We start from the raw sequence: 18,601 nt of genomic DNA on the forward strand, positions 1-18,601 counted from the left end.
GAAGTTTCAACTTACAACGTGGTTTTCTGGACCCAGATGTGTCATAGGTCTGAGGGCTGTTTGTAGTGGCAAAATGCAGTAACACTCGAAGTTACTGGGTTCCAACCTTTCAACACACAGCAGGTCCAGGTTTGTTGTATAGCATGTTTGACACTGGGGAATTCACATTACTGATTAGAAATCACCTACCAGGTGACAGAGATGTGCACGGAAGGTGGCTCTCCTCCTAGGAAATGAAATTTAGGCAATTTTATCCAAAATTAGCCAGCCAGATCTGGGAGAAAAAAAAAACTCTCATCACCCTCTTCAACCCAGAGGCTGCACCAGAGGCTGCAAGGAGATGAGAGGCAACAGGAGCCTAGAGAAGCCAACGGGTGAGAGAACGGACCCACGAGGCGAGGTAGCCCTGGCCGCACCCGAAAGAGTGGGGCCAACAAGCCATGCAAGGAATTCCGCCCCCCGCCGCCGGATGACGGCTGGAGGAAATTCCTCACCTGAGAGCTGAAGGAGCTCAAAGAGGGCATAAGGCTCAAGATTCAGGCATCAAGATGGTGGCCACGGAAGCAGTGGCAGCCATGCAGGTGGCCCTCGACAAAATGGAGAGGTGACTAGAACCTCAGGAAAACATGATCAAAGAGGTAGAAAAGGCTTCCATGGCCCATGGACCAAAGTGACCGAATCATCGCCCTAGAGGCACACATAGCATGGTTGGTGGCGATCCAGGGGAGCCTGACAGTGAAGGCGGAGGACCAAGAAAACCAGTTGAGGTGCCAAAGCCTTAGAATAGTGGGGCTGCAGGAGGGGAGCGAAGATAGAAACCCCATGGACTATATGACCCAGATGCTGGGAAACCAGATGGGAAGGGACAGCTTCCCCAGCCCGCCAGAGATAGACAGGGCACACAGATCTCTCCGACCCAAAAGCAGGGCCGAAGAGCAATCAAGGGCAATAATTGCAAAGATGCAACGGTACTGTTATAACCTGCCTGTATACTACTGATTGGGGATAATTGACTATCCCAAGTATGAGCTCCGAAATGAGGGGGCGCGGAGAAATCATAAGCAGTTCCACCTGCAAAATTAGAGTTGACCAGTGTGGTACTAGCTACAGAAGTGCTTCTACTGCTGCTGTATATATGTAATGTAAATAAAGTTATTTCTTTTGACTCCACAAACTCGTGCTGGATTCTTCGTGGCCCTCACAAAAGGTACCAAGACCTAAGATGGGCCAGACAGACGAAAACCTGCCACTAGGGGGGACACCAGATAAGAATTTATCAGGACATTGGGGCAGACCTGGCCAAGTGCCGGGCCAAATTCAACAGACCAGAGGCGGCTCTGTTCAAAAGTGGGTTAAAGTTTGGGATGCTTTACCCAGCCAAGCTTTGGGTGACCTAGCAGCACAAGGAGCACTACTTTACAGACCCTGCAGAGGCGGACGTGTTTGTCCAAAAGAACGGGCTGGGAAAGCAGCAGCAGCAAATGTGAAGCAATCACCCTGAAAAGACAGAGAAACTGTGGGGCAATTTGCACGGGACTGTACCGCCTCATTCTAAAACCAAAAGCTAAGGTGCGGGAAAGAGGGGGCGAGAGCAGTGGGGTGCAGAAACAGGGATGAAAAAAGAGCAATAGACAATTACAGCGCAGTACAGGCCCTTCGGCCCTTGATGTTGCGCCGACCTGTGAAACCACTCTAAAGCTCATCTACACTATTCCCTTATCATCCATATGTCGATCCAATGACCATTTAAATGCCCTTATTGTTGGCAAATCCACTACTGTTGCAGGCAGGGCATTCCACGCCCTTACTACTCTCAGAGTAAAGAACCTACCTCTGACATCTGTCCTATATCTATATCCCCTCAATTTCAAGCTATGTCCCCTCGTGCTAGCCATCACCATCCGAGGAAAAAGGCTCTCACTGTTCACCCTATCTAATCCTCTGATCATCTTGTATGCCTCAATTAAGTCACCTCTCAACCTTCTTCTCCAGAACGAAAACAGCCTCAAGACACTCAGCCTTTCCTCATAAGATCTTCCCTCCATACCAGGCAACATCCTGGTAAATCTCCTCTGCAGCCTTTCCAATGCTTCCACATCCTTCCTATAATGCGGCGACCAGAACTGCACGCAATACTCCAAATGCGGCCGCACCAGATTTTTGTACAGCTGCAACTTGACCTCATGGATCTGAAACTCAATCCCTCTACCAATAAAAGCTAACACACCGTACGCCTTCTTAACAACCCTATCAACCTGGGTGGCAACTTTCAGGGATCTATGTACATGGACACCGACATCTCTGCTCATCCACACTACCAAGAATCTTACCATTAGCCCAGTACTCTGTATTCCTGTTACTCTTTCCAAAATGAATCACTTCACACTTTTCTGCATTAAACTCCATTTGCCACCTCTCAGCCCAGCGCTGCAGCTTATCTATGTCTTTCTGTAACCTGCAACACCCTTCCGCACTGTCCACAACTCCACCGACTTTAGTGTCATCCGCAAATTTACTCACCCATCCTTCTATGCCATCCTCCAGGTCATTTATAAAAATAACTAACAGCAGTGGCCCCAAAACAGATCTATATGGTACACCACTAGTAACTGAACTCCAGGCTGAACATTTCCCATCAACCACCACCCTCTGATCCAAACTGCTAAATCACCCTCAATCCCATGCTCTGTATTTTCTGCAATAGCCTACCGTGGGGAATAGTATCAAACGCTTTACTGAAATCCATATACACCACATCAACTGCTTTACCCTCATCCATCTTTTTGGTCACCTTCTCAAAGAACTTAATAAGGCTTTTGAGGCACGACCTACTCTTCACAAAACCGTGGTGACTATCCCTAATCAAATTATTCCTTTCCAGATGATTATAAATCCTATCTCTTATAATCCTTTCCAAGACTTTGCCCACAACAGAAGTAGGGCTCACTGGTCTATAGTTACCAGGGTTGTCTCTACTCCCCTTCTTGAACAAGGGGACAACATTTGCTATCCTCCAGTCTTCTGGCACTATTCCTGTAGACAATGACGACATAAAGATCAAAGCCAAAGGCTCTGCAATCTCCTCCCTAGCTTCCCAGAGAATTCTAAGAAAAATCCCATCTGGCCCAGGGGACTTATCTATTTTCAAACTTTCCAGAATTGCTAACACCTCCTCCTTATGAACCTCAATCCGTCTAGTCTAGTAGCCTGTATCTCAGTATTCTCCTCGACAAAATTGTCTTTTTCCTGTGTGAATACTGATGAAAAATATTCATTTAACACCTCTCCTATCTCCTCGGACTCCACGCACCACTTCCCACTACTGTCCTTGACTGGCCCTACTCTTACCCTAGTCATTCTTTTATTCCTGACATACCTATAGAAAGCGTTGGATTTTCCTTGATCCTACCTGCCAAGGACTTCTCATGTCCCCTCCTGGCTCTTCTTAGCTCTCTCTTTAGGCCCTTCCTGGCTGACTTGTAACTCTCGAGCGCCCTAACTGAACCTTGACAAGTGATTCAACTACTTTAGTAAACCACGGTTCCCTCACTCGACCACTTCCTCCCTGCCTGACAGGTACATACTTAACAAGGACATGCAGTAGAGGGGAAAGGGAAGAAAAACAGCGGGCAACGAGAAAACACAGACCAACCCTGGGACGCGGGCTACCACACTAGCAGAAAGCTGTGATCAGGGGTGAGATTATTGCTGACAAAGCAATATAGAGACAGGGAAGAGAGGGTGGCTAGGCAATAAATAGCCGAATTTATACTGGAGGTAGAGCGGCAATAACGAGGCCCCAACCGTAGAGATCCTGACGGAGAGGGAAAAGCTGCAGATGGATTTTGATCTACTCTCCACGAGGAAAGGGGTGCACCAACTCTGCCAGGCACGGGGGACACTGTACGAACAAGGAGACAAAGCCATCCACCTGCTGGTTCACCAGCTGAGAAAGTAGGCAGCCATGAGGAAAATAGCACAGATTAGAGACAACGACCACGAACTAGGAGCAGAGCTGGAAAAGCTCAACGTTGCATTCTAGGCCTTCTACCAGGGGCTGTACACCTCCAAGCCTTCTGAAGGGGACTCGAGGATAAAGCAGTTCCTCAGTGCACTGGACAAGCCAGTCGTGGGGAAGGATAGGAAACGGGTTGGAAGCACCATTAGAAATGGAAGGCTTGGAGAGCATCAACTCCATGCAGATGGGGAAGGCGCTGGGACCAGATGGATTCCCAACGGACTTCTGTAAAACTTTTGGGATGGCACTGGCCCCCACTGGCGGGAGATGTTCACAGACTCGCTGGCAAGGGGCACGCTACCCCTTACGTTAGCATAAGCCTCAATCTCGCTGATACCCAAGAAAGACAAAGACCCAACAGAATGCAGGTCCTACTGCTCAATGTAGACGTGAAAATACTGGCCAAAATCCTAGCTAGACGACTGGAGAACTGCGTACCCGAGGTGGCAGCAGAAGACCAGACGGGCTTTGTTAAGGGTAGACTGCTAATGTTGAACATCAGGCGCCTGCTAAACGTGATAATGCCTCCATCACTCCCATGGCAAGTGTGCAGAGAAACGCCACCAGTTCTAAATTACTTTCAGCTGCACAGAGGCAGAAGGTAGGGATGCCCGGTGTGCCCACTGCTGTTCGCCCTGACGATTGAGCCACTAGCGATCGCGCTCAGAGTGTCAAATAACTGGAAGGGAATCCGGAGCAGAGAAAGAGAGCACAGAGTCCCGCTCTATGCAAATGATCTGCTTCTCTACGTCTCAGACCCACAAAGCAGCATGGAGGAAATCATGGCGCCCGTGAAAGAGTTTGGAGTCTTTTCGGGCTGCAAACTCAACCTGAACAAAAGTGAAATCTTCCCGGTGAACCCGCAAGGGAGGGGGGCAGAGCTGGAAAGACTGCCATTTAAACAAGCCCAAAATACATTGTGTACCTTGTATTCCCTATAATGTATTTTATTTTTATTTAATATTATTTTCATGTACTTAATGATCTGTTTGAACTGCTCGCAGAAAAATACTTTTCACTGTATCTAAGTACATGTGACAATAAACAAATTCAAATAAACAAATAGGGGCTGGTTTAGCACACTGGGCTAAATAGCTGGCTTTTAAAGCAGACCAAGGCAGGCCAGGAGCACGGTTCAATTCCCGTCCCAGCCTCCCCGAACAGGTGCCGGAATGTGGCGACTAGGAACTTTTCATAGTAACTTAATTGAAGCCTACTTGTGACAATAAGCGATTTTCATTTTAATTTTCATTTCAAATCGCCCACGACTGGATACGGATCCGCAAATGGAATCAGGCCAGCCTGGTGGAGGACGTTAAAAAGGACCTGCAGAGGTGGGACACCCTCCCACTCTCCCTAGCGGGGAGGGTGCAGACCATCAAGATGAATGTACGGCCCAGATTCCTCTTCCTGTTCAGATCCATACCAATCTACAACCCCAAGGCTCTTTTCAACGCAGTCGAAAAGATTATCATGGCATTTGTGTCAGGGGGGGTCGGGGGAGAGAGAACCCAAAGATCCCCCAAAAAGTCTTGCAAAGACCAAGAAGCATGGAGGGGGTCTGGCCCTCCCAAACCTGCCATATTACCACTGGGGAGCAACAGCGGGGAGAGTAAAAGGATGGATAAAGGTACCAGAAGCCGAATGCGTAAAAATGGAGGAGGGTTCCTGCACAGGAACATCCCGGGGCCATCCCCACCAGCTAAGCACTCAATGAACCCAGTGGTAATAACCACGCTCTGGTCGTGGAACCAGCTAAAAAAACACTTTGGTCTGACCAAAATGTCCATCATGGCCCCCCCCCCATCTGCAACAACCCTAGGTTCGCACCAGTCAAAATGGACGCCACCTTCAAAAGGTGGAGACAGGATAGGGGGACACTGACAGTTAGGGACTTCTACACAGACAACAGACGAACAATGCGAGAGGAACTGATAGAGAAACTCCAATTAACCGGGAGGAACGAGCTACGATACAAGCAAATTAAAAACTTCCTACGTAGGGAAACAAAGACATACCTGCCGTGTTGGGTGTTCCGATATACAAACAAACCAACACATTTGTAGATGGTACAACTCTGTTTTATTATTCTGTACAATTACTACTGTTAACTTCTGGCTGTGGTTCGTACTTCACCAGTTAACCTGTGGACCCAGCCCTGGCACTAACTTAGAGAGGCACTCAGCACATGGTGTATGTCTGAGTGGCCCCTTGTGAGCTCTGTGCTCTGAGCTATCGCCTGGTGGAATGAGCGGGAACTGTGGTGTTCCCTGTTTTATAGTCAGTGTGCTCTCACTGGTGATTGGCTGCGATGTTGTGTGTGTGCTGGTTGATCCAACTGCCTGTCCATCAGTGTGTGTGTGTGATTGCACCATGATATGTTAATATGGATATCATGACATCCCCCCTTTTCACAAGGATATGTGCCTACATGGCAATAAATATTGGTATGTACTGAGTGCGGCTGAGAACGTGTGTGCAATATTTACAACATGAACATGAGGCTAAACTATATACATAGGAAGGTGTCAGGTGCAACATAGCAACGAGGTTGTACCACAAACAAAACAAGTGCAATCATCAAATATCGAAAGAGAACTCCTGGAACGACAAAAAAAGAAACACTTTAACATTGTTGCACAACAATTCAGTGAGTCCAATGTGCAAACAGGCTCATAAGTCCAGTCGAGTAGGTGGGCGCGAATTTGGGTTGACCGCCTCAAGGGTGGGTCAGGATCGACCGGCTGAGGAATGGGCCTGGCCACAGGCGATAGAGGAATAGGCATGGTGGCAGGAAGCTCCACGAAGTCGACATCAGGGACAACAGGAGGGCGTGGCACCGGTGCATGATCACGTAGCGAGCGCGGAAGCAGCCAAAGGGCCCGCCGATTACGCCGGCGAATGGAGCCATCAGGCATGCGAACCAGGAACGAGCGGGGAGCCACGCGGCGGAGAACCTCAGCAGTTGCTGACCAACCACCCTCTGGTAGGTGTATGCGGACGTTGTCTCCAGGCACCAGGGCAGGAAGATCAGTTGCCCGAGTGTCATGTGCCACCTTCTGCTGAGCACGCTGCTGTCGCATCCTTTGCAGTACTGGAGCATGGTCGGGTTTAGGAACATGAATGGATGGCACAGTGGTCCTGAGGGTGTGACCCATCAACAGCTGGGCTAGTGAGAGGCCTGTGGACAGTGGGGCCGAGCGATAGGCCAGCGGGGCTGAACAGAAGTCAGATCCGACATCAGCAGCCTTGCAGAGGAGCCGCTTCACGATATGGATGCCCATTTCCGCCTTGCCATTCGACTGGGGGTGCAAAGGGCTGGACGTCACGTGTGTGAAGCCATATGAAGCGGCAAAAGAAGACCATTCTTGGCTCACAAAACAGGGCCCATTGTCCGACATGACGGTAAGTGGCATGCCATGGCGAGCGAAGGTTCCTTTACATGCTCTTATTACAGCTGATGATGTCAAGTCGTGCAGGCGTATGACTTCCGGATAATTGGAAAAATAGTCAATTATGATGACGTAGTCCCCGCCGATCGCATGAAAAAGGTCCACACCCACCTTTGCCCAGGGGGACGTTACCAACTCATGGGGCTGAAGTGTCTCAGGAGGTTGCGCCGGCTGAAACCTTTGGCAGGTGGGGCAGTTGAGCACCATGTGGGTGATGTTGTCGCTGATGCCCCCCCCAGTACACAGCTTCTCGGGCCCTCCGTCTGCACTTTTCAACCCCGAGATGGCCTTTGTGCAATTGTTCGAGGACAAGCCGGTGCATGCTGTGTGGCATCACAATCCGGTCCAACTTTAGGAGGACACCATCAATGACGGCCAAGTTGTCCCGGACATTGTAGAATTGTGGGCACTGCCCCTTGAGCCACGCTTCCGTCATGTGGCGCATCACACGTTGTAGAAGGGGGTCAGCCGCAGTCTCACAGCGAATGTGTGCCAGACTTGCATCAGTAGCTGGCAGATTGGCCGATGTGCAGGCTACATGTGAGTCGACCTGACAGACGAACCCCTCCGATTCGGGCGGTGTGCTCACTGCTCTGGACAGGGCATCCGCGATGATGAGGTCCTTTCCCGGGGTGTAGACCAGTTGGAAGTCGTACCTCCGGAGCTTGAGCAGAATGCGCTGGAAGCGAGGGGTCATCTCATTGAGGTCCTTTTGTATGATGCCGACCAGGGGGCGATGGTCGGTCTCCACGGTGAACTGGGGAGGCCATACACATAGTCGTGGAATTTATCTATGCCGGTTAACAAACCCAGGCACTCCTTTTCAATCTGCGCATAGCGCTGTTCTGTGGGGGTCATGGCCCGCGAGGCATAGGCGACCATGATGCAGTGTCGTCCCGTTGCAGGAGTACCGCCCCAATGCCGGACTGGCTGGCATCAGTCGAGATCTTTGTGTCTCGAGTAGTGTCGAAGAACGCCAATACCGGGGCGATGGTGAGCTTGATCTTGAGCTCCTCCCACTCCTTCTGGTGTGCGGGCAGCCACTGGAACTCCATAGTCTTCTTCACCAGGTGGCGAAGAGCCGTTGTGTGCGAGGCAAGGTTGGGAATGAACTTCCCCAGGAAGTTGACCATCCCGAGAAAGCGTAGCACTGCCTTCTTGTCTGCCGGTTACAGCATGGCTGCAATAGCTGCCACTTTGTCGGCATCCGGACGCACCCCTGACCGGAATATGTGGTCCCCCAGAAACTTTACCTCAGTTTGGCCAAAAGAACACTTGGCTCGGTTGAGGCGCAGGCCGTGCTCTCGTATCCGAGCAAAGACGCGCTGGAGACGACTGATGTGTTCCTGTGGTGTGGTGGACCAGATGATGACGTCGTCAACATAGACGCGCACCCCTTCGATGCCCTCCATCATCTGTTCCATGATTCGATGAAACAGCTCGGATGCCGAGATGATGCCAAACGGCATCCTATTGGAGCAGTATCTGCCAAAGGGAGTGTTGAAAGTGCACAGCTTCCTGCTGGACTGATCCAGCTGAATCTGCCAAAAACCCTTTGAGGCATCAAGCTTGGTACAAATTTTAGCGCGGGCCATTTCGCTCGTGATTTCTTCCTGTTTGGGTATGGGGTAGTGTTCCCTCATGATGTTATTGTACAGGTCTTTCGGGTCGATGCAGATCCGGAGCTCGCCAGAGGGCTTTTTTACGCACACCATGGAGCTGACCCATGGCGTAGGCTCCGTAACCCGGGAAAGCACTCCTTGGTCCTGCAGATCCTGCAGCTGCTGCTTGAGGCGGTCCTTGAGTGGTGCTGGGACTCTACGAGGTGCGTGAATGACCGGGGTGGCGTCCGGTTTGAGCCGTATTCTGTAAGTGTAGGGCAGTGGGCCCATGCCCTCGAAAACCTCCTGGTTGTGGGCGAGGAGCGAGTGGAGCAGTACCCTAAAGTCTGCATCTGGGAAATCGGATGTGCCTTCTGGAGACAGTGTGTACCCGCAGAACGAGGTGGAGGATCTTGCACGCCTGTGCGCCTAACAGAGAGTCCTTCGAGGATCCAACTATCTCAAAAGACAGTGTGGTTGTGTATGAATTGTGTGCAACCTCGAGCTGGCAAGACCCCATGGTCGGGATAACATTACCGTTGTAATCGACCGACTGACAGTGGGATGGCTGAATCGGTGGTTTGACCTTCAAGGTGTAGAAGGCTGACCATTCAATGAGATTGGCGGAGGCACCAGTGTCTAAGCGGAATGTGATTGGTGATCGGTTGACCGTTAGGGTGGCACACCATTCATCGCCTGGATTAACGCTGTGCACTGGCATCGGCTGGTGGGTCCTACTTGGGGACATCCGATTTCTGTCTATTACCGCAACGCGGAAGGGTTCCCAGTCGTCGATATCACCGGTCTGTACGTCGTCAGGGTATGACTCGGTGTATGGAGGCTGAATGGCCCGCACGTCCCTGCGAGGCTGGCGGAATTGCGGAGCGTTGGCAGGTTGAGCTGCTCGACAGCAGGCAGCGTAGTTGCACATCTTGCCACAGCGGAGGCATTGTCGAGTTTTGGCTGGACATTGCCGCTTTAAGTGTGCGGATCCACAGTTGCCGTACGTCGTGACGTCATGGCGTTCGTTGCGCCACCGCGCATGCATGGTTAGGTCCTGCGTAGAGCGCGCCTGCGCGTCTCGTCCCTCTGCATCGACGTCCCCTCTTTTGGCGCGTACAAGCGCGGGAGGCCTCGGGAAGCACGCAAAATGGGCGACCTTGTCCGGGTCGCGGGCCAGGAGGAACTCGATCGACTGGACCCGCTCAGCCTCGTAGGACCCCTGCGTGCCGATTCGGCCGCCTGGAGTTGGGAGTACCGGCTGGTCGCGTTTTCGTGGAGGACACAGGTTTCGATGGCGGTGGCTAGGGTGAGGTGCTTTATTTTGAGGAGCTGCTGGCGTAGGGTGTCCGAGGTGACCCCAAAAACTATCTGGTCCAGAATCATGGAATCGGAGGTGGCCTCATAGCCGCAGGACTGCGCGAGGATACGGAGGTGTGTCAAAAAAGATTGAAAAGGCTCGTCCTTACCCTGCAGGTGCTGCTGGAAGAGGTACTTCTCGAAGCTCTCATTCACTTCGATGCTGAAGAGTTGCTCAAGTTTTAGAAGGACCGTCTTGTACTTCGTCTTGTCCTCGCCTTCAGCGAATGCCAGGGAGTTGTAGATGTGGATGGCGTGTTGCCCCGCCGTGGAGAGGAGGAAGGCGATCTTCCTGGTGTCCAATGCATTTTCCCTGTCTGTGGCTTCGAGGAAGAGCATGGAAGCGCTGTTTAAACAGCTTCCAGTTGACGCTGAGATTTCCAGTGATTTGGCGGGCTGATGGTGTCCATGGCGCAGGATGGCGGATCTCTGAAGAGGCGCAGGTAGGTCTCACAGTTGCTGGCGAGTTTCCAATCCTGGTATCATGTTGTGTTGTATGTTCCGATATACAAACGAACCAACAGGTTGTACAACTGATGGTACAACTCTGTTTTATTATTCTGTACAATTACTACTGTTAACTTCTGGCTGTGGTTCGTACTTCACCAGTTAACCTGTGGACCCAGCCCTGGCGCTATCTTAGAGAGGCACTCAGCACATGGTGTATGTCTGAGTGGGACGCTGTGAGCTCTGAGCTATCTCCTGGTGGAATGAGCGGGAATTATGGTGTTCCCTGTTTTATAGTGCGTGTGCTCTCACTGGTAATTGGCTGTGATGTTGCATGTGTGTTGATTGGTCCGTCTACCTGTCCATCAGTGTGTGTGTGTGATTGCACCATGATATGTTAATATGGATATCATGACAATACCCAAGGGGGCCGAAACAAGCACTATTTGAAGAACTGCTGGATATGGACAACTTTGGGGGGGGGGGGGGGGGGGGTATCTACAGGAACTCGTATGGGCGACTACTGGGAAATGCACACTCTCCATTGAACGAGTCAAGAGGAAAATGGGAGGAAAAGCTAGAGTTTGAAATAGGGCGAGGACTCTGGAACAAAGCACTGAATAAGGCCAACTCCACCTCCCCATGCACAAGGCATAGCCTAAAGCAACTGAAAGTAGGATATAGAGCAAACCTAATCAGAACTTAAATGAGCAGATTCTTCTCGGAGGCGGAGGACAAATGATAATGGTGCCAGAGAGGTCTGGCCAACCACGCCCACATGTTCTGGGCCTGCCCCAGACTTGTCGGGTTCTAGGCAGCCTTCTTAGACATAGACATAGAACATACAGTGCAGAAGGAAGCCATTTGGCCCATCGAGTCTGCACAGACCCACTTAAACCCTCACTTCCACCCAATCCCACAACCCAATAACCCCTCCTAACCTTTTTTTGGACACTAAGGGTAATTTAGGGTGACCAATCCACCTAACCTGCACGTCTTTGGACTGTGGGAGGAAACCGGAGCACCCGGAGGAAACCCACGCAGACACAGAGAGAACGTGCAGGCTCCGCACAGACAGTGACCCAGCAGGGAATTGAACCTGGGACCCTGGCGCTGTGAAGCCAGAGTGCTAACCACTAAGCTACCGTGCTGCCCTAAGGGGCAATCTTCGAGACAATGGTCAAGATTGTGGGGATGAGGGTGGAGCCATGCCCGAAAGTGGCTGTCTTCGGGGTATCAGAACAGCCAGGACTCTTTATGGGGAGGAGGGCAGACACCCTAGCCTTTGCCTCCCTCATCACCCACCGAAATATCCTGCCCGCCTGGTGATCAGCAGCATCACCCAGAGCTAAAGACTGACTGCTCGACCTGTCAGAATTTCTCCAAATGGAGAAAATCAAATTCACAATCTGGGGGTCAGAAGAGGGCTACCACAAGATGTGGCGACCATTCACCAACTTGTTCCAGGATCTGTCTGTAGCCAGCAGCCAACAGGTCAAGGGGAGGGGGTCCCTCAGAGGGACCACAGACGCCAACAAAAAGGGAGAGGAGGGAAGGGGGGAGGGAAGTGGAGGTACAGAACCTAACCACACCCCGCACGGGGGGGGGGGTGGGAGTCACTCACTCCATCTCCCCCCCCCCGACTGAATGTTTGTAAATACGGGCAACTAAATAACAACAACCTACCACGATGTAACATATATATCATTATGCTACCCCACTATGTACAGGACTGATGAAGGGGAAGGGGTCTCAGGGAACTTAGAACACACTGTGCAGAAGGAGGCCATTCGGCCCATCGAGTCTGCACCGACCCACTTAAACCCTCATTTCCACCCTATCCCCGTAACCCAATAATCCCTCCTAAGCTTTTTGGTCACCAAGGGCAATTTATCATGGCCAATTCACCTAACCTGCACGTCTTTGGACTGTGGGAGGAAACCGGAGCACCTGGAGGAAACCCACGCAGACGGGGGGAGAACGTGCAGACTCCGCACAGACAGTGACCCAGCAGGGAATTGAACCTGGGACCCTGGCGCTGTGAAGCCACAGTGCTATCCACTTGTGCTACCATGCTGCCTTTCACTCCACTTCACCAGCTGCAGTAGCTCGCACGCCTGTACACCCAACAATGAAGAACGTCTTGGTCCTACAATCTATGATGTGATAGGCATCATCATATTTTTGACCTGAACCGTGAGATAGCAGGTTCCCATTGTGGTGATAACATTGCCACTGCCATTGCCACCTTAACTGACATCATTGTCATCAATTTGAAAGTAGGAGAAGTTGGGGTTAGGAGTCTAATTCAAATGCTGGGCACTTGTAAATTGTAAACTGTAACTGATGTGTATAGATTTGCTTATAGGGTAGCACGTGGTTAGCACTGCTGCCAACAGCACTGAGGACCCGGTTTCGCATCCCGGCCCTGGGTCACTGTCCGTGTAGAGTTTGCACATTCTCCCCGTGTCTGCGTGGGTTTCACCCCCACAACCCAAAGATGTGCAGGGTAGGTGGATTGGCTACGCTAAATTGCCCCTTAATTGGAAAAAACATAATTGGGTACTCTAAATTTGAAAAAAAGATTTGCTTTCATTTATTTTAATTTTCGTAGTGTATAAAAAGAAAAAACTTGAATAAAAACATTTTCAAAGTAAAAAGAAACCACCTACCTCCTCTGAGCTCATCTCAGTGGAGGGAGTTTTGTAAACCAACAAATTGCTCGGGTTAGGTGAAGGTCCGCCATGAAGTGATACCGTAACGTCAGAGGTATTAGGTTCCAAGAATGGATTCCAAACAGCCCAGCGCAGCATTTGCATGTACGACATTTTGTCCAAGGAGCTGGCAGAAGCGGACTGCTGCGAACAAAAAGATTTGCTTCTTTAAGAAACGCAAGATAGAGTTCAGCATTAATCAATCCATATGCACTTTTTACAGTAAAACATCTCAAGGTACTCCACAGCCCCATTATCTATATCAGGCTTAAAGAAGCATCGCCTTATATTGGTTTATTAACTTTTTTTCAGAATCACAGAATTGTTACATTGCTGAAGAAGGCCATCCAGCCCATTGTGTCGGCACCGGCTCTCCGAACGAGCATCATGACTTAGTGTTATTTCCCTGCAACCCTGCATATAAGACCATAAGACATGGAGCAGAATTAGGCCACTTGGCCCATCGAGTCTGCTCCGCTACTCAATCATGGCTGATATTTTTCTCATCCCCATTCTCCTGCCTTCTCCCCATAACCCCTGATCCCCTTATTAATCAAGAACCTATCTATCTCTGTCTTAAAGACACTCAGCGATTTGGCCTCCACAGCCTTCTGCAGCAGAGTTCCACACATTCACCACCCTCTGGCTGAAGAAATTCCTCCTCATCTCTGTTTTAAAGGATCGTCCCTTTAGTCTAAGATTGTGCGCTCTGGTTCTAGTTATTCCTACTAGTGGAAAAATCCTCTCCACGTCCATTCTATCCAGGACTTTCAGTATCCTATAAGTTTCAATAAGATCCCCCCCTCCTTCTAAACTCCAACGAGTACTGACCCAGAGTCCTCAGCCGTTCCTCATACGACAAGTTTTTCATTCCAGGGATCATTCTTGTGAACCTCCTCTGGACCCTTTCCAAGGATATCCTTCCTTAGATACGGGGCCCAAAACTGCTCACAATACTCCAAGTAGGGTCTGACCCAGAGCCTTATATAGCCTCAGAAATACATCCCTGGTCGTATATTCTAGCCCTCTCGACATGAATGCTAACATTGCCTTTGCCTTCCTAACTGCCAACTGAACCTGCATGTTAACCTTAAGAGAATCGTGAACAAGGACTCCCAAGTCCCTTTGTGCTTCTATATTGCATTTATATATTATAGAATGGTCATCAACTTCAAATTTGTGTTTTGATTTAAATAATCATCCAATGCCCTCTTGAATGCCTCGACTGATACTGCCTCTACCACACTTCCAGGTCGTGCATTCCAGACCCCAACCACTCGCTGTGTGAAAAAGTATTTTCTCATATCGCATTTGCTTTCTTTGCAAATTACTTTATATCTGTGTTCTCTCGTTCCCGATCCCTTTACGAGCGGGAACAGTTTCTCCCCATCCACTCTGTCTAGCACCCTCATGATTTCAAACAACTCTTTCAAACCTCCTCTCTTTTTTGTCAAAAAAGCTTGGATCACATCAAATATCAATCCATCAACAATGTGTCACTCTCATTACAGTAAAATCAATACAGAGCTCTTTCTACAATGACCAGGTGGGTACAGTACTGAAATATTAATTCAGCAATATTATACTACCTTATGTTAGATGTATGGTGGATGCCTCACTGTTACATTCTGCTCTGTGATTTTTTTTTTTTGTTCCTTATTTTCCTCTTTGGTGATCTTCTATGTATGGATTATTAAGTGGCTAATAAAAGTTCTCAACACAACCTGCTCTGTGGACCAACCATTTTAGAATCTTGGAATGTGGAACTGACGCCTCCTGCAGAGCTCGTGTCATATTGCTCTACAGGCCAACCATTTAAACAATAGCAGTAATTTTATTGGGGAAGGGTACTGTTAAGTAATCTGTAAGACAAAAGTTTAATCAGATCAAATTGTGTTTATGCAACAATAGAGTGCTCCTAATTTTTCTTCTAATAATTATTACATTACATAGATTGTGCATCACCTAAACAAGGCAATCCGCTGAATGGGTCCATTTCAATGTTTATGCTCTTTCCACCTCCCTTCACCTAATCAATTTCATCCAGACCAGTGATGGCAAACCGAGGAGAGTGAGTGGGCCGCATGAGTAGTCCTCCTTCATCTCAGTGAGCCGCAAGATTGAAATGGGGTTTGTTCACCAAACATGACCCCATGAATAAGATTGAATGCACACATCAAATTGTTCATAACGAGTTACAGAAAATGTTTAATCATTTATATATTAATAGGCCGGTCATCAACTTCAAAGGGTGAAAACAAAATAAAATATTTACGCTTTGGACAGAGATTGAGTGCACGGCTCTCACAGTCAATATTGTGCGCAATCAGCATGCACCTCATTTGCCCTTGCTTTAAGTGTGCGTCACTTCAGTCATAGCAGGAGGACAAAAACTAGATGGACGGAAATCAGCAGAATGTGGCTATCCTGTGCGTGGGCAATGGTCAATAAAATATCCCATAGGCTGCATTCAGAACCCAGAGGGCCCCTGAAGGGGGCATCAAATTGCTCACCATTGATCTAACCTTCTATTCTTTCCTCCTTCATGTGTTTATGTAGCTTCCCTGTAAATACATCTGTGCTATTTACTTCATCAACACCTTTCTGATTGTGGGTTCCACATACTAACCACTCTAAGCACAGGATTTTTTTCCAGTCTAATGAGCCCAGTCATGATGTCTTGGGAGTCTTCATCCACACCCAAATCTATTTCTGAATAATCTCAATAGGAATGGGGCTTCTCCAGAGGTTTGCTGAATATTTTTGCTGACTGTCCCTATTTTAAAAATCTTTAAGACATGGATATAAAAGAAGGCAACGCAGTGGGTGGTATGATGGCGCATCACATTTCTGTGCAAGGAGAGATCAGAGGAGGGGATCTGCATCATTTGAAATATGCTTGGACGCTCGCAGAAAGGCTTTGGCATGCATTCAAAACAAGGCTTCCTCACCTGGGGAAGGAATTCAGAGATCGGCTTAATCTGCCCTTGAGCACTTTCAGGAGGTCAGTTGAAAAGCAACTCTGAGAAAATTCTTGTAAGAGTTGACTGCTTTTCCTCTTTCTGGACAAACAGAAAATATTCTGTGCAAGCAGGGAGCCTAAAGGTCTGAAGGAAAGTAATTCAAAATGGGATAAAGTTTGGATTTTCATTTTTAACTATATAGCTTGACATAGGATGCAAGAGTAGAACTGACCACATTATTTATCAGGTACGATATTACAATGAAACCATCATTATGGGCAAATAGGAAGTACATCAATCAACTCAAAAGGGGTGAAATTAACCTATGTTGATAGTGCTAAATGTGTGATTGTGAATTGTGAGCCTGTTTTACATTCAATGGAAAATAAATTTGAGTGAGGTGTAAAACAGGCTGCCTATTTGCGTTACTGCGGTAGAACAATTTAGCTCTCAATACCTCTGAACCCATCAATAATAAACTTCTTAAGAGTCAAGTTTTCATGGTGCAGTGTTTGTTCATTAGCTTGTCGGTATGTATGGCATGAGTAGTGAATGGCAGAGCACTTATGTCACATGATTAGTAATCAGGAGGCCCATGATAATGCTCTAGGGCACAGTTTTTCAAAGTGCGGGTCGCGACCCCCAGGTGCATCACAGGCGGGTATCAGGAGGGTGGTGGAGCGATGGGTCACGCCATTCCCCCAGCATTCCCGATCGCAGAAGCGCCCAATGGCCGCTGCCAGCTTTTACATCGAGAGTAGCAGCTGCTGCCACCTTTTAAATGAAACTAATGCAGTCTTCCACCCCAAATCAACAGCAGAGAGCAGGTCACACGCCCTGCACACCCATTTGACATTAAGCTTCTTCAGGAGGCTACTCAGGAGAGCCCAGGGCAGAATAGAGCAGAGCTAGTGTTAGTTCTGTAGAGAGCTCCAGGGCCTCTGGCTAACAGCCTACAAAGAAGAAACCTAACTTGGGAACAAACCATTTCTTGAGGTATGGTTTTGCTGACATGCCAATGCAAACAAGGGTGCAAAGACCACGGGCGAAATTCTCCATTTCGGAGACTAAGTGTTGATGCCGGGACTGATTTGCGATTTGCATTCCTGTTGAGGGCACTATTCAGGGAGCAATTCAGAACATGCTGATGGGCCACTCTCTGCTGGTGCGAAATCCGAGCAATTCCCGGCCCAGCCAGTCTTATAATCGCTAGGGCCGGAGTTGACGCCAAACGGCCTGGCAGCTAGAGTTGTTTTAAAGCACTCCATTTATCACACACACTGCAGCCACCAAGATGGCTCAGAGGAGACCTGTCCCCCGAGGTCAGGTGTCTGAAGTGGCCCACAGCTCCATGCTATGTTATTCTCCAAGTCTGAATAAAGACAGTAGACTTACAGTTAACACAAACACTTTGTTCAAAGGGTTTGTTCTGCTTCCAGAGCTCAACTAGATGTAAAACAGTCAAGAGGTATCACCAGTGAAACTAAAGTAAACTGCCTATGCTGAGCTGTCTCTGTGTGCTGCTGCTCACTAGCTCTGTGCTCCTAAAAGAGGCGGATCCTGCCTTGGGCTCGACCCTTTATACCAGTCTCTGATGCTGCCCTCTAGTGATGCTGTGGCTGTTACATCTGTCTGTAGTCCCTGGTGTATGTGCAGATGTATGTACAGATGTACAGATCACTACATTCCCCCCCTCTTTTGATTTGATATGTTTTCTAGACTGGCTGCAAGAAAACTGTACATAACAAGTGGTGAGAATAAGCAAATCTGCACACTGCGAAAATGATAAAGAAACAATTAACAGTGTTATGAGTCCATCGTGAGAAATGTTCATATTCGACTTGTGGTTGTGTTGAAGTGTCGTTACACATCTAGCCGGTCAGGTGCCTTACAGCTTCTGCTGGAGCGTCTTAACGATGGTGGTGGGGATGACGGTTTGATGTCATCAAGAGTACTGTCTGGCGTTGTGTGGCAAGGAACGTCCTGTGGACTAATGGACTTGGTCAAGTCCAGTGAGGGAAACACCGGCGTTGTAGGCCGAACCATT

General features: G+C 49.0%; 1 protein-coding gene across 5 annotated transcripts in view; it reads right to left on the reverse strand.

The window, feature by feature from the left end:
• Positions 1-18,601, reverse strand: part of nphp4 (nephronophthisis 4) — a 770,918-nt gene that overhangs the window by 275,133 nt on the left and 477,184 nt on the right. For 4 of the 5 annotated variants that reach the window (XM_072478481.1, XM_072478483.1, XM_072478482.1 and 1 more), the window contains one exon: positions 13,550-13,735. In XM_072478481.1, coding sequence (XP_072334582.1) covers positions 13,550-13,735 — 186 coding nt within the window. The remainder of the gene's footprint in view (positions 1-13,549; positions 13,736-18,601) is intronic. The other variant, XM_072478484.1, reaches the window with a different exon arrangement.

The sequence above is a fragment of the Scyliorhinus torazame genome, chromosome 16 (assembly GCF_047496885.1).
Source record: "Scyliorhinus torazame isolate Kashiwa2021f chromosome 16, sScyTor2.1, whole genome shotgun sequence".
In the NCBI taxonomy this organism is placed as follows: Eukaryota; Metazoa; Chordata; class Chondrichthyes; order Carcharhiniformes; family Scyliorhinidae; genus Scyliorhinus; species Scyliorhinus torazame.